This window comes from Vulpes vulpes, chromosome 15 (genome assembly GCF_048418805.1).
Source record: "Vulpes vulpes isolate BD-2025 chromosome 15, VulVul3, whole genome shotgun sequence".
NCBI classification, from domain to species: domain Eukaryota; kingdom Metazoa; phylum Chordata; class Mammalia; order Carnivora; family Canidae; genus Vulpes; species Vulpes vulpes.
The window spans coordinates 48,756,044-48,782,402 of record NC_132794.1 but is presented as its reverse complement, the minus strand read 5'-3'; the positions used below and the strand labels follow the sequence as shown (position 1 = coordinate 48,782,402).

At 45.3% G+C, this 26,359-nt stretch overlaps 1 protein-coding gene across 1 annotated transcript in view; it reads left to right on the top strand.

Annotated features, from left to right (window-relative positions):
• The window catches only part of EHD4 (EH domain containing 4), a 76,715-nt gene that overhangs the window by 11,066 nt on the left and 39,290 nt on the right, over positions 1-26,359 (top strand). The window contains exons 2-3 of the mRNA XM_025998527.2: positions 8,430-8,606; positions 18,664-18,761. Of these exons, the coding sequence (XP_025854312.1) occupies positions 8,430-8,606; positions 18,664-18,761 (275 nt within the window). The remainder of the gene's footprint in view (positions 1-8,429; positions 8,607-18,663; positions 18,762-26,359) is intronic.

Here is a 26,359-nt window from a genome sequence, read left to right as displayed (position 1 = left end):
AATAATTATATATTCTTGACCATTTTCTAAGACTTTAATGATAACAAATGTTCGATTCTTCTCCCACTTGCATTTCTTGGTATTAAACACAAGGATATACAAAGGACAGTGCTTTAAAACATCATTTCTAAAAAAAAAAAAAAAAAAAAAAAACATCATTTCTAGATTCAACACAAATCAGTTGAAGGACTAACCCTTTCTTTTCATTCACTCTACTAGTGAAATAGTGGATCAAGTACTAGAAGTAAAAAGTACATTCTGTAAAGCTTTCCAACACTTTAAAATGAAGTGTATTTAAACTCTTAGCCCTGGATTTTAAAATAAGGAAATATAACTGCTTCTCCACTGAACTCAAAAGTTGTACCTTATATATTTCTTTCACATCTGTATGACTTAAAACCTTAGTAACGAATGCTCAAAAGAATAAAATGACTGTTTGAGATAGTTAAATGCTCTTTTAAAAAATATCCTACTCCATATCAATGAATTGAACTTTCAAACTATGCACAGATGCCAATGTATGCACAAACATTTCTAAAAATTTCATCATCACACAAGCCATTTCTCTAGATTTTGGCTTGAGTATTGAAAAATAGTGCTCATAAAATACCCCGAATTATATGTGCCATATTACTTTTTAGAGTGCTGATGTAGTTATTGAATACCTACTAAAAAGTCTGAGATCTGTATGTTTGTTATGATTCACAGAATTCATTCCTGTAAACGCTTCTGTTGCAGGCTGATAGCCTCTCAAGCTATGATTTAGGGCAGGTAGTGTTCTCACAGGACGAGTAAGACATTTAGGTTCTAATAAACCACTTAATCTATGTGAACCTTAGTTTTTTTCATTTGTAAAATGGGGATAAAAATAGTACCAACCCCATAAGGTACCTAGGATGAAATAGATTTATTCATACAAAGACATCAGCACATAACAAATCCTACAAAGTCAGGTATACAGTAGTCGTCCCTTATCCGCTCTTCTACTTCCATGGTTTCACTTACCTACCATCAACCGCAGTCCAGAAGTAGATGATTCTCCTTTTGACATATGGTCAGAAGGTCAGTAGTAGCTAATGCTACATCACAATGCTTATGTCATTTTCCTCACCTCATCTTGTCACATAGGCATTTTATCGTCTCACATCACCACAAGAAGGGTGAGTACAGTAGAGCAAGATACTTTGAGAGAAAGAGAAAGACCACATTACATAATTTTTATGATGGTATATTTTAATTGTTCTATCTTATTAGTTATTTTTGTTAATCTCTTACTGTGCCTAATTTATCAATTAAACCCTATCATAGGTGTGTATGTATAGGAAAAAATATTGTGCGTAGAGGGCTCAGGCATCCACCAAGGCACTTGGAACGAATCCTTCATGAGTAGGAGGACCACTATGCTACTAAAATAATTAATGCCTTTTCCATTGTTCCAAGCACGAGTCAAACCTAGACAATGCATGGATGACTACCAGGAGAGACAACATTTGCAGCTGGAATTTCGGAAAGCCTATCCTTGAGTGACTACCTTGTTTGTTTGTTTTTGGTCATCCTTAAGTTCATCTTTGAGAAGATGGTGCTTAAGTATTTTGAGGGACTTTTCATCATCCTGAAGATTTTCTTTTCCTCTTAACACAAACTACATTTTTTGCTATGATGTTAATAAAAGTTTTTTTTTCTAGCCTAAGCAACGGAAGAAAAAAGATACTGTCCACATATACCCTTGCATGCAGTCAGCTCCCTGATCTGAGGCTGGGCAAGTGTGTCCAGGAGCCACTTGGACGAGGAAATGCCATGGCCTTCAGCAGACAGGGACAAGCAAACATTGGGTCTCCCATCCTCCCCACCAATCCCTCTGCCCCGCTGCTTGAAATCCTAGATGTCTGTTTTTTACTTGATGGCTTAGAGCAGTCACCCCTGGAAGTGGCAGCCCTTTCTGAGAACACAGGAGAAGGAGAACAAGGTGGAGCCAGGGACAAAAACCCTTTCTAACACACAGGATGCCTGTGCAGTGGGCTTTTGGCTCAAAACTGTGGCGATGCTCTTCTGTAGTCTTCCTGTGGCCTCTTGGTCCTTTGAATTCTTGTTATTGCGGATAACACCACAAACTCTCCAGGACTCGTAGCTCTGGGAAAGCCTCTGGTACGGCCAAGTTTAACACAGTTGATCAGCCTGGTGCCTATAGGTAACCCGTTTTTATATGTCGAAACTTGGGATCTGCTCAGACTTTTCAAGGTTGCTGGTTTTGAACCTCGTCACTTTCTTCACACTTTGTTCACGTCAGATACTCTGTGTCCTGGTTTTTCTTAGTTCCTTAGTGCCTGCCCACCTGGCAGTGTGACCTAAGTGTATCTGAATTTCCCCATCCCCTTTTCTGGGCAGTCAGCTTAGAGCATCATATATTAGCTCATGTATCCAACGGGTCCTACTTAGGGCAGACACCAGCAGCTGGGGGCTACATGGGACCCCAAAGCTACAGGGCTGAGCTTGATGTAAAAGCAAAAGCCTCAGGCCAAGAGAGAGGAGCCCTGGGAAATACAAGTCTTGCAGTAGTTAGTCTGACCATCAAGTCCTTGATTGCCTGCTCTAATCCTCAGTCTCTTCACCTGTAAAGACATGGGGTTGAGCCAAATGATTCCTGAGAGTTTGGGACTCGTGTTTGGATTGTGCCCTGCAGGAAATGACAACCTACCAGAAAAGAAAATCGGCCCACAAACAGCACTAATACCGGGTGTTCCTGAGAAGCTCCACAGCAGAAAGTGGTCAGAAAAAAAGGTCCTGGAGTGCTCAGGGAGGGAGGACTGCCCAAAGGAGGTGACACTTTGTAAAGTGACTGAAAGAGCGGGTAGGCTAGATGGTAGAGATCATGAGACATGATTCCCCACCAGACAGAGGGAATGAAGTAAGGGAAGTCAGGCGCAGGAATTTCAGGCCTGGAAGAGACTAATCAAGGAGGGAAGAAGGCCTGCAGTAGGTGGGGAGCAAGATCCCAGAGTGCGAGGCAGAAGAGGGGTGCTCGTGGGGTCCCGGAAGGGAAGTCATCTGGGAAGGACTGGGTGGTTAGTGAGGGCTGTCTGATTAAAGCTTTAGAAAAACAGTCTCATCCTACAGGGCAGATGGGGAAGAAGGAGGCTGGGAGGCAGCTGGACAGGACCAGAGTGACCCACATGAGGTGGGATGAGGAGGCAGAAAAGTGAGGTAGGGAGGCCAGGGCCAAAGGGCCACCTGGATGAGGGCGCAGAGAAAGCCAGCCGGTCCCCAGACACTGGTTCCACACCTACTATATGCCAGATGCTGTGTTGGATTCTACGGTACAGTAGTGAGCCAGACAGACCAGGGCCTGTCTCTCAAGGTGCTCCTAATATCCTGGGACAATGACATGCCAACAGGAAAGTGTCAGCTATTGGATAAGTGCTCTGCATAGGTAATGAGGGGGAGGGACAGGGAACCAGACTAGAGAGGCTCCTGCGTCAGGGTGCTCCCCAAGGAAGTGCCATGTGACTGTGCAGGGATCTGGGGGAGGGCTTTCCAAGCAATCCCGAGGTGGCAATGGCCTTGGCCTATTGAAAAGGTGGTACAGGGCCTGGGTGGCTCAGTGGTTGAGCATCTGGCTTCGGCTCAGGGCATGATCCGGGGTCCTGGGATTGAGTCCCGCATCGGGCTCCTGCTTCTCCCTCTGCCTATGTCTCTGTCTCTCTCTCTCTGTGTCTCTCACGAATAAAATCTTTAAAAAAAAAAAAGAAAAGGTGGTACAGAGGCCAGTGTAATCACTCATCCACTCATTATTTCAACAAGTATTTATTGAGCACCTCAACCATGTACCAGAGATTGTTCCAAGCTTGTGGGAAGCATTAGTGAACAGAAGAGAATGAAAGCCCTGCATTCCTACAGCATATACCCTACCAGGTGGAGGCAGCAAATACGTCATAAATATAAGTGCATTTTATATTATGGTAGAGCCATGGGAAAGAGAACACAATTTTTTTTCTAAATTTTTTGCTGTTCTGGATAATGCTGCAATGGACATCTTCACACAAAAATCTTTTTCATGTATCTAGGATTCTTGCAAAGGACCGATTTCAAAGAGAACTACCTCCATTTTAAAGGCTTTTAACACGAAGTATCAAACTGCTTTTCAGTGAGGTTATACTAACTGATTCTCCCACTGATATATATAATATATATCAGAGTGTTTATTTTATTACACCCTTACCAGAGTTGGGTATTATGAGCTCTTTAAAGTGTTAATACATTATGTCTTTCATTGGTATTGCCTTGATAATGAAATTGAACGCTCAATTTTGGCTTTTAACTGTGGGAGAAAGTATTACTAAGCAAATTAACAAGGTAAGCAAGCTACAGGAGAGCCCTTCCTAGTTCTACTTCTCTTCTACGTCTGGGACCCAAAAGTGAAGTGATTTATCAAAGTCACAGTTCAGAGGCACCTTTTACTTCAAACTGATTCACATTATTAGCAACATACTTGAACAATTATTTGTCAGATGTAAACCAAAATATATTTAAGTATGCTTTTTTTTTTTAAGATTTTATTTATTCATTCATTCATTCATTCATTCGAGACAGAGAAAGGCAGGCTCCATGCAGGGGAGCCTGATGTGGGACTCTATCCCGGGACTCCAGGATCACACCCTGGGCCAAACCCAGATGTCCCTATTTAACTATGCTTAAAAAATAATTTGTTAAAGTTCTGTCTGGCAGGGTTGCTACCTAGGAAGTTCTAGCTTCAATTACATTATGAATTTGAAAATAAGAAACACCTGCTCCTCTTTAAACAATTTCATACTTTAGGTTTTTCATTGAAACCTCTGTTATTCCAGAATTAGTGGTGTTTGTTGTGCTTTTATATAAACCTATATATATTTATATAAACATTAAGAAGCAATTCGGGCTCTCCTTGGCAGTGATGGCCTGGCTTACACACCTTTACATGTGAGTTACTTCCCTGCTGGGGACTCACCGCTGAACCACCGCATCCACAAGCCCCTCCACTCCTGCCTGAGCCCCATTCTCACCTCCCGACACCTGGAGCAGAAGGGTCCTCCTCCTGCCCAGGCCTGGGAAGGTGCTGAGAAGGGGCAAGATTGCAGAGAGCCACCCAAGGTGGTATCCAATACTGGGTTTTCGCCCAAAAGGTAGTGCTATGGTTCTTTTCTGGTTTGTCCGTTTTATTGGCGTGTGTGACCTTTGTAGGCTATCTTGCAAGCCAACCCTTGCTGTTAACATTGATTCCATGGGACAATGCCGGTTAAGTTTCAAACCAGCACTTGGACCTAACCCTTTCGTGAGAACTGCATGTGCTGCAGGGAGCCTGGTGACACTGCTGTTCTTCCAAGCCCAGGCCCTGCTCCTCAGTGGTCCACCTTCTGCACCTTGGATCTCCTGGCATAGCATCAGCCAGGCAGGCCACAGGGACTGAAAATCAAAGTGGACTCAGGAGGGGTGTGATGTGGACTTGAATTCTAGCTTTGCTGATGAGTGGTTTCAGACTTGAGACCGCAAGTGGCTGTACCACCTAAATTCATAGATGTATATGAAATCCATGCACTCTGCATTCAGTCTACAAGCGTTGGTGTTTCACAGAGCATGAGATGCTGTTGTTGCTGGCTTCTACCAGTATTTCTAAGGTTTGTGTGGAATTTCATAAGAATTTGTAAACATGAACATTTCTGCTCCCAAGGATATTTACGAGTCTACTCAGTACCTGAAAAAGTTTTGAATTTTTTTAAAATTAAATTTGAACATGTTTTGAAAAGTAGCTTCTTCTCTCCCCAGCTTTCTCTAGGGAAAACGGAGAGAGCTGTCCCCTTGTTGTTAGGGCAGAGACACAGGCAGAGGGACCTGCAGGACCCTGGGGGGTCCAGGACCCTCCAGGACCATGCAGGAAGGCAGTGGGGAGAGCTCTTCTCCTCACTTTTGAGGAGATACAGGATTGTGGTGTCTATGGCCAGTGGCACACCCTGCATGAGGCCCATGAACTCCCCTTGTGCTCCTCATCTCTGAGCAAACCACCAGCTCAAACCCAGGTTTAAAACATTGTTTGGAGGGGCTCCTGGATGGCTCAGTGGTTGAGCGTCTGCCTTTGGCTCAGGTGTGATCCAGGGATTGAGTCCCATATCAGGCTCTGCTGGGGAGGTCTGCTTCTCCCTCTGCCTGTGTCTCTGCCTCTCTCTGTGTGTCTCATTAATAAATAAATTAAATCTTAAAAAAAAAAAAAAAGAACATTGCCTGGAGACAGCGCAAGACCTAGAGTCCCACTGCCTGCATTCCATTTCCACTGAAGCATACTTATTGTATGGCCTCAGGCAAGTTGCTTAGGCTCTCTGATGCCCCAGTTTTCCCACCTATAAAATGGGAATAATGTTACACCCACTTCAGAGTATTAGGGGGATTACATACATGAATAGTTGTGCATGTGGAGGGCTTTGTGCTCCAGGGAAATAATGAGCACTTGGTAAATGCTGGGTGTTATTAGCTGATTGTCTTGTTTTGTTTTCACATTTCCTCAAAATTTAGGGGACCTATTTAAATGTCATCTATTCTGGTGCTCCACAACTTCAGAGAAATGTAGAAACTTTGGATGACACTAAAACTAGTGATGAGATCCATTAAATATTCAGAATACAGCCTGCTAAGTTTTCAGTTGTATTGGCATAGAAAACATAGGTGTCAGGGATGGCCTAATTTCTTATTCTTAGAAAGATGGCAAAATTGTGTTGGACAGTTGATAGTTTTTTTTCCTGTCCCAGGAAATAAAATCAAAATTTTGATTTTATCAAAATAAAATTTCAGGGCTGAAATTTGATTTCAGCCGGGGCATATTAGAAATAAACAAATAGCTTGGTACCAAATCGGTTGTTAGCTGCAGGAATGGGAAGCCAGAGAACTATGCACATTTCTGCCCTTGAGCTTCTTTTCCAGGGTGAAAGCTCAGCCCCTGGCGGGGTTGGGACCTGGGAGCTCAAAGAGGCATTTCTGTTCACTGCTCCCCACCTCCAGAACCTGCTCCCAGTCACTGTCAGGCATTCTGTGAAGGTGTTGCATTTCCACCTGCTCCTTGGTAATGAGGGAAATGTATTCCAAAATATGCCTTTCTTCATGTTCCCCTTGGCTGCAGAGGAAGGAGGGAGGAGTCTTTGCCCTGCCCCTCCCACCACATATATGCATAAATACACGGAAGTGTGTTCCTTCTTGGAAAGGAAATCTTGGTGGGGAGGGAGGGGCTCTGAGTGCCTTTAGCTGAACAAATTGCTGGTGGAGGGAGGGGTGGTGGAGAGGAGCTATGTTAGGGGCTCAGCCCTTTGCCACAGAAAGCAGACTTTTCCCACTGCTCCACCTCTGGCTGCCTTGCCGCACCCCAGCCATATCACTGAGCCAGTCCCATATCAACTGGCTTCCTCAGCCCCCTGAAGAGGAACCCTAGGTGACATTTGCTAGGCCCACGTGCATAGTGGTGCAGGTTAAACTACACGAGGGCACAGGTCAGGGGAGTGTGTGTGGGGTAAAATCTAGCTAGCTTGCTAAGCTGTAAACCCCGGTGCAGGGCTGGGTCTAACTGGAGAAAGGGGCATCTTTTTCCAATTTGCACATAGAGCTAGTATCTAATTCCTGGTGGTATCTGATCTGACCCTCTCCACCTCCTTTGGCCCCCATGCCCCCATAGCAACCTCTGTTGCTGCTCAGTTCTTTGGAGATGGTCTTCCATGGCCATGACCTCCAGAAACCCGAGGGAGCTGTAAAGTGTGCAAGGGAGGATGTGCGGGCCTCAGTAATCACCAGTGAGAAGGAGAAGAGGTAGTTCATTCTAACATTCACTACATTGAGTGCGCTCTGTGGGCAGGCACAGTGCTGGATGTGGGGGGCTATGCATCTGGCTGTAGGCATGGGCCTGCCCGCGAGGGCCCACAAACAGAGAAGTGCAGTGCCCCTGGTGAGCACCATCATGGCTGCAGGCACCAGGTGCCCGGGGCCCACAGAGCAGGTGTGCCCAGCACCCTGGAGGGAGGGGGACACTTCCCAAAAGGAGATGGGCCTGAGTAGGTTCCAGCAGGATTGCACAGGAGCTGGCTGGGTACACTTCCCTGGGATGGCATCTGTGGTGCCCAGATCAGGAATTGTGCTAAGCAAAGGTACCTTTTCAGAAGATCCAGAAAGTCTGCAAGATGCTTGACCTGTTACTAGGCCTCAGAAGGTGGCGGGGGTGTGAGTGGGGGGCACCATGCTTAGGTCTGTAGATTTTAAGCTTTGAACATTTGCAGGAGAGTAAAATGCCAACCATTCTCCTTTTCTTGGTGTTTATATTTCTAGGCTCTTAAATGTTTATGTTAAAAATTGGTAGTCCCAGAAAGCTTTCTGGCCTCTTGCTTTGTGATAACTTGCTAAGTTTCTTTTCTTTTTCCCACTCCCAGATACTTACTGGAGCAAGATTTCCCAGGCATGAGGATTGGTCCAGAGCCCACCACGGATTCCTTCATCGCTGTGATGTATGGAGAGACTGAGGGTAGCACCCCAGGGAATGCATTAGTTGTGGATCCCAAAAAGCCATTTCGAAAGCTTAGTCGCTTTGGAAATGCTTTTCTGAATCGGTAAGCACGAGCAACCTGGCATTGTTGGTCAGATTGTTTGTTTGTATGTTTATTTTTAAGAGTTTATTTATTTATTTGACAGAGAGAGACAGCACAAGCAGGGGGAGCAGGAGAGGGAGAAGCAGGCTCCCCACCAAGCAGGGAGCCCAACATGGGGCTCGATCCCAGGACCCTAGGATCATGACCTGAGCCAAAGGCAGACGCTTAACTGAGCCGCCCAGGCGCCCTGGTCAGGTTTTCTTTGAATTCTTCTTTGAATTCTTGCCGATTACATATAAAGTTTCAAAAACAGAATGGAGTATGTCTGTTTTAGAAGAGAGAAGCTATAGAGAATATGCTTATTGTGTTCAAATATTTGAAAAGATTATTATAGAAAATGATCAGTTATTAACTATTCTGGGCGGCTTCAGAGGATAGAGCTAAGGCCTGGGATTGGTCATTATAAGGCCACACAGTACAGAGACTACATTTCTAATAATTTCAGCAGTCCAGAAATGGATCAAATTGCCTTGTGAGGAAGCGTACTTCCCGTCACTGACAATGTTAAGTGGTGACTGGATGGCCACCGCTCAGGTGTGGTATGCTGGGGACTCCTGTACAGGGAACTCAGCCCAGAGGACCCCTGAGGCTTGTCTGACCCCCAAATTCAGCCTGTTGATATTCCTGCTTGGCTGCCCCTTATGCTTCTCACTCCCATGCTTTGAGCTATCTCCTCATTCATTAAGGCCTGTCAGGAGAAATAGAGGCAAAACTACACAAAAACTTAAATTGGTTATTTGGTTGTTCTGTTGCAGAAGTGAGGTTGTGGGATAGCTGAGGTTCTATCTTAGGTGGAGATGTGTTTTGTCTGTATTATCCTGTACCCTTTCTCCAGTGCTCCCAATGAAACAGAGGGCTGCAGACGAAGCAGGTCTGGATGCAGCTCTGCCCTCTTAGACATGACCTGTTGTCCCTTCCCTTGCCTTCCTCCTCTTTGCCACATCTAGCTTTTTTTAAACCCCTTTTCTTTTTCTTCTCTTCTGCCATATCCCTCACCTCTCTATTCCCCTCTTTTATGAGTCTCCTGCTTTAGACCAGTTACTCTGGGGGAGTGGGCTGTGGGGGTGCAAAGCCAATGAGGGGTCATCCAAACAAAAGAAACTTACTTCTTTTTAGATGGTTTAAAAGATAGGAACAGATCCTCCCAGTCCATTGCCACCCTCCCAAAGGCTGAGATGTCTCATTGCACAACTCTGGGGAGTTCCATTCGCAAGGACTAGCGGAAGGATGATGTGCTCAGGTGCTGAGCAGTGACTCTGCCAAGGGCAGCCCGTGCAACCTCCAGAGATGCCTCTGAGAAAAACCGGACTCTAAGGGCTTTTGTATGCTCTCATCACAAATCAAAGGAGGCATCCAAATGGCAGCCAGAAAATGTGGCAGTAGGAGAAAGAGAAATGCATAGATGATGTAGATGGAGTCACAGAGAAATCCTGTCTTTTTGCTGACAGTGATTTGCAGAATACTGTCCAGATGATTTTCTCCACCTGCAGGATGCTCTCAGGGAGGAGTTTCCTCCTCCTCTCCAGAGCAGCCTTCGTTGGCACCAGAGCCTCTCCTGTGGGAGAAGTAGGGGTTGAGCCCATGTGGGAGAGCACCAGAGGGTCTCCTGAGACAATTGAAGGGCAGTGGAACAAGAAACTCCCCCATCAGGGCCTCTTGGGGAGCCCTGGTCATGGAGCAGGCAAACAGCCAGGCTTCCTGTCCCAAGATGGGCCCTGGAAGGTTCCGGAGGCCTGGAAAAGTGCAGGGCACAAGGTCCTTCTCCATGAAAGACTGCCTGGAAATCCCATGGTTTCATTACCACTGCCTTTTTGTCTTTCTTTTTGCCCGACAAAGGCTTAAAAAAGAAATAAGCTGCCACTTTTTTCAAATTCCTATTTTGTGAAGTCCATATTCACAAGGGGAAACCCAGGAAGAATGGCTATCGACTTCTTTTGAACAGATGATTTGCTTTCCTGACAAATCTTCTTTTCAAATGCCAAACATACAGCAGATGAGTATGGAAATTTTGAACGGCAAGTTTCATTATCTGAGTTTTTTTTTTTAAGATTTTATTTATTTATTCATGAGAAACACACAGAGAGAGAGGCAGAGACACAGGAAGAGGGAGAAGCAGGCTCCACGCAGGGAGCCTGACGTGGGACTCGATCCCGGGTCTCCAGAATCACACCCCGGGGCCGAAGGTGGCGCTAAACCGCTGAGCCACCCGGGCTGCCCCATTAGCTGAGATTTAAAACTTGCTGAAAGTCATCCGTGTATTATGTAATCAAGTGTTAATTAAGTTGAGAATACATAGGAAAATGTTAGCAAATATTAGTATAGCCTTTACTGTGTGTCAGATACAGTTTTTGACTTTACTTGTATATTAGCTCTAAATCCTCATCAAGTCTCTGTGATGTACATGCTACTATTATCCTCCACATAGGAGGAGTTGATGCATAGAAGTTCATTTGACTTCCACAGGGCCACTCAGCTGAGAAGTGGCAGTGCTGGTTTAGGAACTCAGGCCATCTGGCTCACAGTCCCTACTAGTGCCCAATATACTGCCCAATGGCATGAATGACACTTGGACTGAGGATCGCTCCTACTGTCCCCGATCTAACTTTGCAGGCTGTCCTTAATAAGGCCCCTGAACAATGAATATGATTATGTTCCTAGTTAATAGATTAAAAATTTCACATACACTACTTTTTCTGGGTTAATAAGACAGTACTACTATGGCCATTTTACAGATGAGAAAGCTGAGAGCAAAGTAAAATGATTTACCCATGAAAAGGCCAAGACAGTATTAGAATTCAGCTTCCTCTTCCCTTCTGTCCACCACCTCATACCTCATGAAGCAGTCTCAGAGAAGAGTTTCTGTTCCAGTCCTGCTGGTGGCCATGTATTTGTGAGGGACACACCTCAGCGCACTTAAGAGTAAACAGCATGTCTAAAGTCATATCCATACAACGGTGCTCTTGTTTCACCCACTGCTTGGGTAAGAAAAAAGTCAATTAGTGTAGGGCACTCAAACATGTGTATGTAATTATAATGTCCCTATGGGAACACCAGGTGGGCTAGCTCTAATGCCAGGCAGACTCCTCTTTACATAGCATACTTCCTGCGAGGTCAAAATACTTAGAGGAATGGGGATTGATTGTCTGCAGGGAAGAACTTTCTCCTCCCCACCCACCGAGCAACCACCAGTCACCCTTGGGATAGGTCTGGCTTATTACCCTGGCCTTCTCATTATGGAGCATTGGCTTGAGGCCCTGCCCCCAGGGGCGTAAAGCGGTTACTACTTCATGAGGTGGTACCAGGTGATACCTGGTGGGTGTCAGCCTAGAAGCATTAAGCAAACCAGTGCAGCCTGAGTTTTTTTTTGTTTTTTTGTTTTTTTTTTTAATTTTTTTTTTTTTAATTTTTACTTATTTATGATAGTCACAGAGACAGAGAGAGGCAGAGACACAGGCGGAGGGAGAAGCAGGCTCCATGCACCAGGAGCCCGATATGGGATTCGATCCCAGGTCTCCAGGATCGCGCCCTGGGCCAAAGGCAGGTGCCAAACCGCTGCGCCACCCAGGGATCCCCAGCCTGAGTTTTAACACGTAAGGCTGGTTGCTGAGAAAGTAACAGAGGCTCTATGGTGCTGTTCTGAGAAAAGAAGGCAGATTCCCAAAAAGGCAGCTCCAGATTATGGACATTCCACACTTGAACAATCAGAGGAGTTGAGTCTAGAACAAAAAGAGTTCTATGGAAATAACTTTAATTCCATTCCATTCCGAAACTCCACCATGCTACCTTGCTTTGGAGAGGAATTCGCAGTCGGGCTCGTCTTGGGAATGTGGTTACTGAGGCTCCAGTCTGTTACCAGGAGACAGTTCTAACTCCCCCAGGAGATGGATGACCAGCAGGACCCGAGGGCATGTGGCCTGGGAGGCTCTGCATCTTGGTCAGTTCCAGAAGTGTCAGGATTGACTGACATTTCCACTCCCTTTACCGCCTGGTTTTGAACTGGATGTTATGTTTTTCCCTCAATCTCCTTTTTTTTTTTTTTTTAAGATTTTATTTTATTTATTCATTCATGAGAGATACACACACAGAGAGAGAGAGGGGCAGAGACACAGGCAGAGGGAGAAGCAGGCTCCATGCAGGGAGCCCAACATGTGTGACTGGATCCTGGGTCTCCAGGATCAGGCCCTGGGCTAAAGGCAGCACTAAACCGCTGAGCCACCCGGGCTGCCCCTCAATTTCCTTTTCTAAACATGGTAGTCTTTTGTTTGTTTGTTTTGTTTTTAATCCAGTAGCTGCAGGCATTGTGTTTAGTTTAGGATCTAGTTTAATTTTAAATCATAGTCATCCACAGAAGAAATTCTTAATAGCATTTCCTCATTGCCTCTGTTTACTTTTGAAAAAACAAACAAACAAAACTTTAACCAGTAGCCCCAGGGATTGAAATTTGGAAACTTTCTTTCAAGCTAAAGGAATCTAAATGCTGCTTCCAGTGCACCTGTCATTTTAGCCAGGCCTGAGAATAGTGATGATAAAATACAAACCCATTCTCATGTTGGTGTGATGATTTAGCAATAATAGAATACATATGTGCATTTTGTGACTTATATTCTGTTCGTCACCTCTCTGTAAGTAAATGAAGCTTTAATAATGGGCTTTTTAAATATGAATATTACAGTCACTTAGTACCATAGGGAATATTTTTCTAACTGACTTACTACAAGTATATAGCATCAGTCTGGACACATACCGGCTTCATCAGCTAATTTAGATCCAGAGATTAAGGAAAAGAGGCTTCTGCCAAGAATCACCAGCCAATTTGTTGTTTTCTTTTTAATCTGAGTGATGAACTGGTATTGTTTGTTGATTTGTCCATTTTGTGGTGTGCTTATCCATCATAAACGTATTGAAGCTCTTCCCATTAGTCTAACCTCAGGATTTGTGGTGGCTGCCAAGTCATTAACCATTGTTCCTCCCTGGCAGCCGCCTGTACATACAGTCCTGGTCCTGACATTCCAGAAAACCAGCTGTGCTCCCTGGATTCAGGCAGACTTTCCCAGCACTGGGTGCACTGCTGTTCCCCACTCTGGCAGTCAGGAAAGAGAGGCTTGAAAAGCACATGTTTAGGTTGCACGCCATGAAATTGCCAATATTCAGCCATCCTTTACTTGTAAAAGTGGTAATTCTGTAAGATTCCATCTAAGCAGGTAACTGTGGCCTTTTCATAGGCTGGATGTGAAATTAAATTTCTCCTGGGCCGTGCAAGGTTAGATCAGCCGTTTGTGACAGGACCATGTAATAATTATTATCGTGGGTTGGTTGTCAGAGGCTTTTTGCATATCGTGTGCTATTTATTATGGCATCTTAGGAAGTCATGTCATCTCTCTGGTCTCCCTCTAATCAGCATATGAGTTGGGGTTGAAGGAGGTGCTTTGAAACTGTACCATACTCTGTCCACCATAGGCATCCGCTGTTATCTGAACCTGATGACACCGTGGGAGTTCTCGGGCTGCTAGAATTGCTCAGATACCTAGAGCTTGCAGAGTTAGTAAGCGAGGTCTTCTGCCTTCTGGCACCTCTGCCCTCCAGTAGTAGGCTGGAACAAGTCACGAGGGAGCCTCTGGTGGGGAGTTCCAGGGCTGTGGCACACCACTCCCTGTTTTGGGATGTTGCCGTCTGTGACAAGGTACACAGTAGTGGTTCAAATGCACTAAGTGGTGGTAGCAGCCTAGTAGTCAAAAACCCCAGGCCCAAGTCCGAACTGCTGGGTTAGCATCCCAGCTCCATCACTTACCAGCCACGTGACTTGGCAAGTTATGGCATGTGCCCCTCTGTGCCCTGGTCTCCTCCTGTGTAAACGGCAGCACACATCCCCTACCTTTCAGATTTTGATGAGGATTAAGTGATTTAAAATGTATACAGAGGGAACCCTGGGTGGCGCAGCGGTTTGGCGCCTGCCTTTGGCCCAGGGCGCGATCCTGGAGACCCGGGATCGAATCCCACGTCAGGCTCCCAGTGCATGGAGCCTGCTTCTCCCTCTGCCTGTGTCTCTGCCTCTCTCTCTCTCTGTGTGTGACTATCATAAATAAATAAAAATTAAAAAAATAAAATGTATACAGAAAGTGTTTAGGGATGCCTGGGTGGCTCAGTGGTTGAGTGTCTGCCTTCCGCTCAGGCTCAGGTCGTGATTCCGGGGGTCCTGGGATTGAGTTCCACATTGGGCTCCCCACAGGGAGCCTGCTTCTCTGTCAGTCTCTGCCTCTCTCATGAATAGATAAATAAAATCTTTAAAAAAAAAAATCTTTATGTGTTAAAACATATAGTAACTGGGCAGTAAATGTTTGTGCCATTTTATTTTATTATTGCCGTAAATACCAAATATCACTACATTGTTAAAATCAAACACCATTAAAGTACCACCTGGTTCTTTCAGAATGTTGGTCACCAAATGGAATGTTAGCATTTCGAGGCAATTTTAAAATCTCTAATCTTCTCGCCTCCTTGTTTCGCTATGTAGCAAGACCTTACAACCCAGACCATTCCTTCACCCAGCCCCCTTTCTGCTACCCCTGAGCCTTCTTTGGGTGTGGGGGTGGCAGGGAAGGGGGGTGAAGTGCAGAGTTAGTGTCCTTCTTCCGCTCCTTTTATCAGACAATGAGATGCATCAGGTCAGCCCTGGGCGAGAAGATGCTTCATAACAGCTTCTGTGAGGCTCCTGGGCTTAACGGGCACACGTCTGTGATTTTCATGGGAAATGTAGAAGGCAAGGCACAGGTACACTTTTATGTTAGTCACTCTAAAAAGGAGGAGGAGGTCCATCTTGGCACAGCAAACCTGTGCTTGGAGACATTTCAGCACGCAAACATAAGCCAGAAAAGCCTGACCTAGGGCTGACTGTAATATACCCAATAAATAACCTTGCCTTTCACCTTCCTTTCTTGGAGCCTAACAGTAAGATAGGTTTGCTGTAACAGCATTGCATTAGGGTGTTTTTCTGATTACAATATAATTTTTTAAGAAAACATCCATGTGGGCCTGACTCCTCCTGTATGAGGCCTGACTTGTGCTCTGTGCTCCCCTGCTGCACCCCTCCCTCCACCCCTGCACACCCTCACTCCCCTACCTCACAGGCTTTCTTGCTTTCCTTCATGGAATATAGCCAGGTTTTGCACATGCAAGCCAATCACCCCCTCCCAGGGTGCACCTGGAGAGCTCTCTCCCTCTCTCCCCCCACCATCCTCCACCCCTCTCCTGTGCCTTCTCTCCTTCCCTCCTTCTCCCCCTCCTCCCTTTTTCTGCAGTTATCCTTGTGGGCCCCTCAGGTGATCCCTTGTCTACTGTGTGGGAATGTGGTTGTCACCACATTCACCGCATCTTGTTTTGTGGCTCACAGATTTCACCTCTGCTGTTGTGTCAGAAGGCATGGGAGTTGTTGGAAGTTTGTCACTCTGCAGAGAGGGAGTGGACAATTTATATATTTTGAATCCCTCTGTTAACTCCACACTAGAATCCAAGGTTTTGTGTTTTGGAAAAATTGATACCGAGTGTGAGCTTGTGGTTTTGGAGACAGGTCAGTCTCTCAGGAATACTTTACGGTGAATAGTTTCACCCATGTGCAATTTTTCAGCATTGCCGAATGTCTCAAGCCATCCAATAAAAAGGATGGGACTGGAATAAGAGACAGAATCATCACTGACAAGAAACGCAGTCTACCACAGATGCACTCAGAACTCTGTTCCTCGCTCAGTTCTAGAACGTTGAATGGGGTGGTTTGTTTCTCTGTGAACTTACAAAGAATGAATGCTTAGTGGTCTCTGGGTACTTTATTCCCACAGATCTGCTCTCCCAACATTGGGCAGTGGGGTTTATTTAAAGGTCTGGAGGGTGCATGAGGGGTGAGAGAAAATCAGAAATAAGTAGTTCTCTTAAATTAGCTTGTCCCTTTATTTTTAACATGGTGAGACTCTTAACTTTATGGATTGAGTTCTACTCAGCTGACATCAGAAATTCTAGATTGTGGTCTTTGGGCAGCCATGCATTAATGGTGTGACCTCAAGATGTCATAACTACTCTGTGCTTCATCTTTTCCAGCAGCAAAATGATCATAATATCTTTTCCTACATCTCCTTGGGCTGACTTGAAAATATAGGAAAGAATGTGTGGGAAACTTGTCCTGAGCACTTCAAAGATGGCTATTTTGAAATGTCAGTAATTGTATCTCTTGCTCAGGACTGCCCACCCCTGGCCGCGCGGCCAAGCCTCTACCCTGCCCGTGGGGCTATGCCATCCACATGTGTACTGTGAGGGCTGGCATCGCCTCCCTGTCTTGCATTCCCAGCATATTTACTTTCTGAGTGATCCCACCAGTTCCACTGAATGGAAGAATTGAGCTTTTGCTGAGAGTTTTCCAGCTTTCTGCCCACACCAATACAGAAGTTAGCCATTTACAATAGAGAAGAGGAGAGACACTCTATAGTTTTCGCCTTAAAACAGACACAGTGCCTACCAGGGATCCACCTTGGGGTCTGCTGCCTGGGTGAAAGTATCAAAGTGTTTCCCTCTGCTACTCTAGAGTTACTTACCATTAAAGCTAAAAAAGACCTCACTGGTCCCCATCCAAGTGTCTCCATTTATACATAAGGACACAGGCCCAAAGTTGGGAAGCCCTTGTCCAGGGTCCCACAGCAGATTATTGGCAAAGGTCGAGCTGAACCTGAACCCAGTCTGCTGACCCACAGGTCAAATTTTCCTCCCATTCCACGCTGCTTCCGTGAGGCTGATGCCAGGACAGCTGAAAGCAGGGGGATCAGGATGAGAAGGAAGAAATAGTATCAGGCAAGTGAGGGCCAAGGAGGGAGGCTTGAGATGCCCAGCCAGGACTCTCCCCTGCCCCTGCTACTTTGTCCACTTTTAGGGTACACCTCAGATTCTGAGGCACCTGGAGGATTTGGGGTTCTCACAGGTGCTTGCCCTCTGCTGGGTCTGAAACCACATGGGCACCAAACTAGATGCTGAGTCCCCACGGCATCAGTGAAAACAGGCCCTGGTATTTCCACCATCACACCAGGGAGTGGGCAACACGGCCAGACAGGGAGCTTAGAATACTCCAGCACAGGCATCCCTGGGTGGCTCAGCGGTTTAGTGCCTGCCTTCAGCCTAGGGTGTGACCCTGGAGTCTCAGGATCAAGTACCACATCAGGCTTCCTGCATGGAGCCTGCTTCTCCCTTGCCTGTGTCTCTGCCTCTGTCTCTCTCTGTGTGTCTCATGAATAAATAAAATCTTAAAAAAAAAAAAAAAAAAGATACTCCAGCACAGTGGGGCAGTGACCCTGAAGGAGGCATGGTATTCCCTGGGAGAAGAAGCCCAGGACACTTGGCCAAGGAGCAGTATAGGGAATGGGTAGGCAAAGCTGATGGGCTTTGGGTTGGGCTGGCCTGGGTTTAAGGCCCAGCTCTGAGTGATGCTGAGTAAGTTACTTCTCTGACATTAATAGGAATTTCTTCCTCAAGGGGTTACTATGAGGAACAAATGCAATGATGTTTGTAAAATATCTAAGTATTCAGGGGTACCTGAGTGGCATAGTTGGTTAAGCATCTGATTTTGGCTCAGGTCGTGGTCCCAGGGTCTTGGGATTGAGTCTGGCATCAGGCTCCCTACTCAGGTGGGGAGTCTGCTTCTCTCCTCCCTCTGCCCCTCCTCTGCACTCGTGTGTTCTCTCTCCCTCTGCTCTCTCCCTCAAATAAATAAATCTTTAAGAAATATATCTAAGTGTTCAGTAAATATCAGCTAAAGTCAAAATTAATGGGTAAGGATCTGGTGGCAGGTAGCAAGCAGGTGCCAAGGTACCTTCCCATACCTGCCTCATGGTCCAACATCTAATCCCCATGGCACCAGTGGAGGTGCTGTAAATCCCCTGCAACCCCCCACTTTACAGACAACGTCAGTAACCTTGAGAGGCCAGGGAGCTCCTCAGGGCTTGGAGATGTGTAGTTCCTGATCCCGCCTTTGATCCCTTTTTTCCAGATTCATGTGCTCCCAGCTGCCCAATCAGGTCCTGAAGAGCATCAGCATCATCGACAGCCCTGGAATCCTGTCTGGGGAGAAGCAGCGCATCAGCCGAGGTTAGTGCCCACCACAGGCCCACCCCTACTGCGGGGCTGCTGAGGCTCACTGTCAGGCAGCAGAGGATTTCTGTTTCTAGGAGATTCTATCCACCCCCCAGGATGCCTTCAGCGGCCCTGGACAGCCTGGGGGTCCAGAACTGGAGGGGCCCCGAAAAACAATCGGGAGGCATAGATAGCATCAGAGGTTCTGCATTTCAACTGAGAAACTTCTGGAGTGTTAGCTAAAATCTCTTAGTCCCTTTAAACGCTGCCGTCTGCCACTAGTACCCACCTCAGATAATTCTTGTGAGTTTAAGAGGTGACATACATATCACTACTAACCATTCCCTTGGACACGTATGACAAAAAATAAAGGAGATGAGTAGTCACTGCAAAGGAGAGAAGCCCTGCCTCCCACTCTTCCCCCCTCCCCTGTCAGCACACATCCCACTGTCCCACACCGGGGCCTCTGCAGCACCCTTATGCATCACCCTTTGTTGTGGTGCCAGACACTATGCCGTATGCTGGGGATGCAGCAAAAACAGGCCTACTTTCTGCCCTCATGGAGCTCATGTTCTAATGGGGAAGACAGACACCAAGCCAGTGATCACAGGGAGATAGAAAGTGAGAACTGAGATGGAGCATATATTAGGGTGGAAAGGGGAACTAGCCTGGCCCTGGGATGTTGGGAAAGACTCCCCAGTGGAAGTGACATCTGAGCCAAGACCTAGCGTATGAGTAGGAATTACCTGAGGGAGGCCCTGCAGTGGGGAAGGAGAGACTAGAAGGTGTTCAGAGATCTGCGGAGAATAGAAAATGCTTGAAAAGTGACATCTGGGCTTCTTTGACCTTCAGATAATGAGGCTGAGCTATAAACAATATCTAGACCTGTAAGCCATGGTTAAGCAGATGAGCCTGCTGTCTCCTCCGCCCACCCTGGTGAAGGGCCCATTGGGTGGCCTGGAGGGCACAGCTTATTCAGAGTGAGGATGCCTGACTGGGAGGACACTAGGGTGGATTCCTGCAGTCACAGAGGCAGGTCAGGTTCCCCTGATCCTTGAAACAAAAGACAGTCCTTTGAGGCTCTGCTGGGAGGGAGAAGATGGAGCAGATGAATTGCTGCTGTCACTTGTCCCTGATAAGTCTTCACGACCCCTTGGATAGCAAGTCCATAGAACTGTGTCTAGAAGTACCAAGGTTGAGCAGGGATGTGTCTGGGGTCATGGCCTCTGGTTCTGGCCAGATGGTGAACAACCCCAGCACCCATGGAGCAGAAGTGCAGCTACATAGGCCTTGGGGACACTCCCAGGAGCTAGAAAGCAAGGTCCTAAGATGGGTAAAGAAAGGCCAAGGCCTATAGGCCCTCCTTTCTCATGGCATTTCAGGATGCTGACTTTGCAGCCTCCATGGACTCAGATTCGTGGAGAGCTGAATCCTGCCTGTGCCTTCACCTATTCAGTCAGGGACTCTGGACCATTAGGCCACCCTGAGGCCTCTGAGAACATTGCTTATAGAAAAAAGCATAATACTCTTCTCTCATAAATATATGTTAGATTTAGTTTCAGTTATAAAAATAACGTTTGTTGTAAAAGATCCAAGCAATGACTAGGGGTGTACGAAATCTCTCTGTCACAATTAACAATTGTTAATGGTGTTCTCCAGCTCCTTAGAGACTTTTTCCTGTGCGTGTACAAACATACCATTTTTAACAGAAATGCAATTTCCTGACACATTTTCTACAACTTGATTTTTTTTTTGCCATAATGGTCTGTCACAGACATCATTCATTCCATGCTGGTATTTTCAAATTACTTTATTCCTCTTAATAGGTGCTTAGTTTCCATCAAAGGGACCTCACATAGTTTATTTAACTAATTTGTGGAAATTGTGATGGTGAGTAATTTTTTACTGTTACAAAGAGTGCTACAAATAGACATCATTTTTGTATCTTTACGCCTCATTGCCAATAGATTTTTTTCAGAGCCAGTTTAGGACCACTCATCTGGCCCCATAAAAGTTGCTCTGCAGAAAAAAATGTTTTGTTTTAAAAGGAAAATAAAGCAACCCCACTCCCCACAGCTTTTCTAAGCTCTCCATGTTTTATTGCTGCTACCAGTTGGCCGATTCTAATCATCCATGGTCTTCAGGGCTTCTCCTTTGCCTAGTAATTAGAAGTCTTTCAAACTGTAGCTCCTTTATAGTAGTGTCGCATAGCATGCTGCTTTCAGGATGCTTTGAAGACCAGTTCTTTTTAACACTATATAGTAATCTGACTCATATCCTGGTCCGACTTACTAGGGCATGTACTTACTCACATCCTCTGCACAGAAATAGTACACATGGTGCCAAGGAGTCGGTGCTCCGGCAGTGCCTGCCACCCTGACAGCTAGAGCAGCTGGTGGGGAAGGACCTAGAGCTGCAAATGGTGATGGCGCTCTGCACCGGGGCTGATGTTCCCAGGCTTCAGTACCAGGCTGTGTTTGGGACAGTTGGTGGCTGGAGTCACTTAGCTGTCAGTTTCAACACATTAACTCCAAAGAGTCTATACAATTTTAAAGCTGCTTCTGCTTAAACTGTTGCAAACAGTGCTGTGTTCCCACTCATCCTCACCCTGCTTCCTCCTTCCAACTTCATAAATTACAGCACCACCTTCACCAGGCCCTTAGGTCAACACTGGATGAGGCAGTAGGTATGAATTGTGACCCCGCTGAACATTTGAAACATCTGCCACTGACTTTATTATTAGGACTCTGACTTCCTTATGGGTGTTCTGTCTATGAAAGAGAGAAAAGATGCCAGCTGCTGTGCCTTTCCTTGTCCCTTGCTGCAGCTGATGGATTAACCCTCAAGAAGCAGAATCTCATCAGGGAGATTCCTCTTACACATCTGCAGAGTCTTTTTAGGTGTGTATCCGCAATACACAGTATTGAACAGCAGTATAAGTATAAGAACAGCCACCATATATTGAGTCCTTGTTATATGTCTACACTGTGCTAATCACTTGGGATTTGCCATCTGTGTTAAACCTGTTATACTCATGCACTGACAGTAGCTCAGCCCTGACAAGTAAACCCCACTTGCCCTCACTCCCCTGGGAAAGCAGAGCCTTCCAACGACCATGAGAGCTCTTTCCCCACCTGCTAGGCAGATGAGTGCCTGAGCTTGACAGAGTAAACACTATTGACAGGGTGCCACTTCTGGAGAATAGGTTCTGAGGACGAGTGCTGGACAGGCAGGCAGTGCAGCTGCAGGAGGAGGTGGTGAGGGGTTGGCGACTGCTGAACATCCCAGAAAGACCTGCTGACTACACCACACACTCAGACCTTGGCCCATTAGCGTGGGACAGGGAGGTGACAGTGGGATCGTGGAGCTTTGTGCTGTCTTGCTAGGGATCGAATGGGGAAGGAGGACTTGAACTGGGGAGCTGGCCTCACACCATCACTGACATCCCCCAAGCACCCCTAGGGCATTGCCCAGGTGTCCAGAGCTCTGAGGACCAGATGGTCAGTGAGGGTGTAGCTCCAAGAAGGAATCCTGATGCCTTAGTGGTGAGAGCAAAAATGGGGACTCTGAACATGTCCTGAATATTTGTGTTTTCTTTCTCCCCACCCCCCACCCCCAGGTCTTTTCTGTGACCAACATCAATCAGTCTGTAGACCCAGAATCAAACAAATTACTTTCCTTGGTCAAGGGATGGAAATCCTGAATGTAGTATAGCGAGAAGCATGGGGAATAACTTTAGATTCCCTGGGTTCAACTTACCCGTGTGCTGCTTGCATGGCTTCAGGGAAGCTGTGAGTCTGTAAAAGGAGGGAAATAATAGTACCTCATGGGTTCATATTGTTGTAACTGAATTAATACATTGAAAGCAGAAAACGATGCCCTGCCTAACACACAGTAAGTGCTCAATATATGTTAGCTCTTCTTACTATTTTCATCATCTCATTGTATCATTGTTGTTATTGTTGAAGGCCAAAAGGTTCTCCAAGGCTGAGTTTTTGGGGTTTGTTTTTTTTTTAAGATTTTATTTATTCATAAGAGACATAGAGACATAGGCAGAGGGAGGAGCAGGCAGAGGGAGAAGCAGGCTCCTTGTGAGGAGCCCCATATGGGGCTCGATCCCAGGATCACAACCTGATCCGAAGGCAGACGATCAACTACTGAGCCACCCAGGTGTCCCTCAAAGGCCGAGTTTAATCAGCCTTTATATTGGTTTCTGGCTTCTTAAAGTCTTCTGTCTCATAGAGTAGGAGAAATTTTAGTCAAGTTATCTGCTATGTAGTTTGTTGCTCAGGGGCTGTATATTCTATTTTTATTTTTTTTAAAGATTTTATTTATTCATGAGAGACAGAGAGAGAGGTAGAGACACAGGCAGAGGGAGCAATAGGCTCCATGCAGGGAGCCTGATGGACTCGATCCCAGGACTCCGGGATCACACCCTGAGTCAAAGGCAGACACTCAACTGCTGAGCCACCCAGGCATCCCTTATGGAAAGAATTTTAAGAGAAACAGACATTGTGTGCATGTGCGTATGAGTGTGATCTTTTTGGTATTCTTTTATTTTAGAGGTGATGGTATAAAAAAGTGATGCATAATGTTAGAGGCATGCTAGAGACTATTCTTCAACACACATTTATGTTGCTTATCCACTGGATGGTAAGCACTTTCCTGGATGCCAGCATTAAAAATGAGCTAGACACAGGCCTTGGCCAGAGCACTCATACTCAGTTGGAGTGGACAGACCTGCAAACAAGCCAGGTCTATCCTGTGTGTTATAGAGGAGTTCTGATCAAGAAGTATAATGAGCAGGGGACCACCAGCCCCCAGTGGGAAGTGGGAGGTAGGTGATCAATGAAGCTACTAAGAGAAGAGGTTCTTTTTCCCCCTCCTTTTTTTGGGAGGGATTTGCATTCACTCCCTCTGTCTCTCAACAATTTAGTAGGTTCTTTATATATTTACAAAATCATGCAACCATCACCACAACTACTTTTAGAACATTTTCATCATCCTGAAAAGAAAGTTTACACTTATTAGCAATCACTATCAGTTTTTCCCCAACCCCCAGACCAACCACTAATCTACTTCCTGTCTCTATGGATTTGCCTATTCTGGACATTTCATATAAATGAAATACATGGCCTTTTTATCTGGCTTTTTTCACTTAGCATAATGTGTTCAAGGTTTATCCATGTTACAATAGGTATCGGTACTTCATTCCTTTCTATTATTGAATAGCAGTCCGTTGTATGGCTGTGTGACATTTTATTAATTCACCAATTGATGGACATTTGGCTTTCCACTGTTTTGGCCATTTTGAATAATGATGCTGTGATCATTCATGTACAAGTTCTTGCAAAAATATACATTGTCAGTTCTCTTGGGTATTTACCTAGGAGTAGAATTTCTGGGTCATGTGGTAACTCAGTGTTTTGAGGAACTCAGTTTTCCGAAGTGGCTGCATCATTTTACATTCCCACCAGCAGAGTACAAGCATTCCAATTTCTCTACATCCTCATCAACACTGTCATTTTGATTAAAACCATCCCAGTAGGTATGAAGTGGTATTTCATTGCGGTTTCAATTTGCATTTCTCTGATGGTTAATGATGTTGAGCATCCTCTCGTGTGCTTTGTTAGCCATTTGTATATCTTCTTTGAAGAAATGTATATATAGATGCTTTGCCTATTTTTAATTGGATTATTTGTCCTTCTATTGTTAAGTTTTAACATTCTCTATGTACCTCTATACTAGTCAGATATATGCTTTGCAAATATTTTATCTCATGTCCTGGGTTGTCTTTTCATTGTCTTTATGGTATCATCTGAAGCACAGACATTTTTCATTTTACTGAAAGCTAATTTGTCAATTTTAATTTTTGTCACTTCACCTAACCCAAGCTCATGAAAATTTAATCCTATATTTTTTTCTGAGAGTCCTAGTACTTACATTTAGGTCATCATTGCATTTTAAGTTAATTTTTGTATATGGTGTGAGGTTGAGAGTGCACCCTGATTCTTTTGCATGTATATGTCTGGTTGACCCAGTACCATTTGTTGAAAAAGACTGTATTTTCCTCCACTGAATTGTCTTGGCACCCTCACTGAAAATCAGATGGCTATAAAAGTGAAGGTTTATTTCTGTACCCTCAATTCTATTTCGTTGATCTATGTGTCTAACCTTATGAAGCCACACTTCTTGATCAGGGCTTCCAGGTAAATGAGTGAGTTCATTAGCCAGCAAACTCAAGACCTTATCAGATAGGGTGAGAATACAGTAAGATGATGGTATGAAGCTCTTACCACAGCACCTGAGTGGTGCGTAGTCAAGGGAAAGATAACCATGGCTGCCTTTAGTATTGCCTGGAAGAGGCATCAGAAAGGGTATATTCAAGATGTGTGAGCTGGGGCCCTTTGAAAGAACGTACATTGTGCGTATGGCTGGAACGTGGACATGTGATGGGTGGGCACTTGTGACAGGAGACTGGGTTTTGTCCTTAGGGCTGCATGGAATACTGAGGAGTGCAAGGGAAAGGATGACATGGTAGAGAATTCTGTAGAACAGAATGTATGTCTTAAGGTTCAGATCCCGAAGCCATTTTTATGTTTAGAGCTTGAGCTCAATGCTTGTTTCGGAGCTTTGTTTGAATTTGGCAGCAACAGAAGTGTCTATCCCCAGGGACTGGGGCTGAGTACCGATGATTTGTCGGCAGATCCTGTTTTCTGGCAGTGTTAAGACCAGTTGGAGTGTGAGGTCCTGGACACCACTCACTTCTTGGGCCTCCAACAGGAAATCCTGGTTCCTTTTTGTTTGGGGGAAGTTTGCTGACAGACGCATTCATGGCTCCTTTTCCGCCACTGCCACAGGAAATTCCACACCACAAGTGTGGCTTCTGTCCCTGATGTGAGCCCGTCATCGCCATGACTCAGAATGGTATTCGCCAAGCCCTGACAGTTATTTTTAGTTTTTGTCAATATTTTAAATGCATACTTGATCATGAGGAATAACTGCTTCTACTCAGACTTTAAACCTACCTAGACTTTTAAATGAAAAACAATTTTTTTTGGTAGAGAGAATATCACTTATCTTACTGTCCTCTATGGAACACCTCATGACCATCAAACATTTCATAGACATTGGTATACAGAGATTAGTCAGAGAAAAATTTTGCTCCTTACTCTTGAGTAAGTAATAATAATAATAGCTAATACTTAACACAGCACATTGTGAGTTGCTTTCCATATATTTTTAACTCATTTGCTTCTCACAGGAGCTCTATGAGGTAGGAATTATAACTACATTTCATAGGAAAGAAGACTGAGGCATAAGAGGTTAAGTAACTTGCTCACAGTCCTATAGAAGTATGGTAGATAATCTCAAAAGATGCCTCCTACTCCCACCACCATGTACAGTGCCTCCCAATATTTATACCCTGGTGCAGTCTCTTCCCCTTGAATCTCAGGTGGCCTTCTGATTCACTATTTGATGAGTAGAATTCAGCAGGAGTGATGCTTCATGACTTGCCAAGTCTCAGTCAGAAGAAGTCCTGAAAGTACCAGCTGGATCTATGGGCAGCCAGCCAACTGACACCTAAAAAGTCCAACTACCTGGAGACCAAC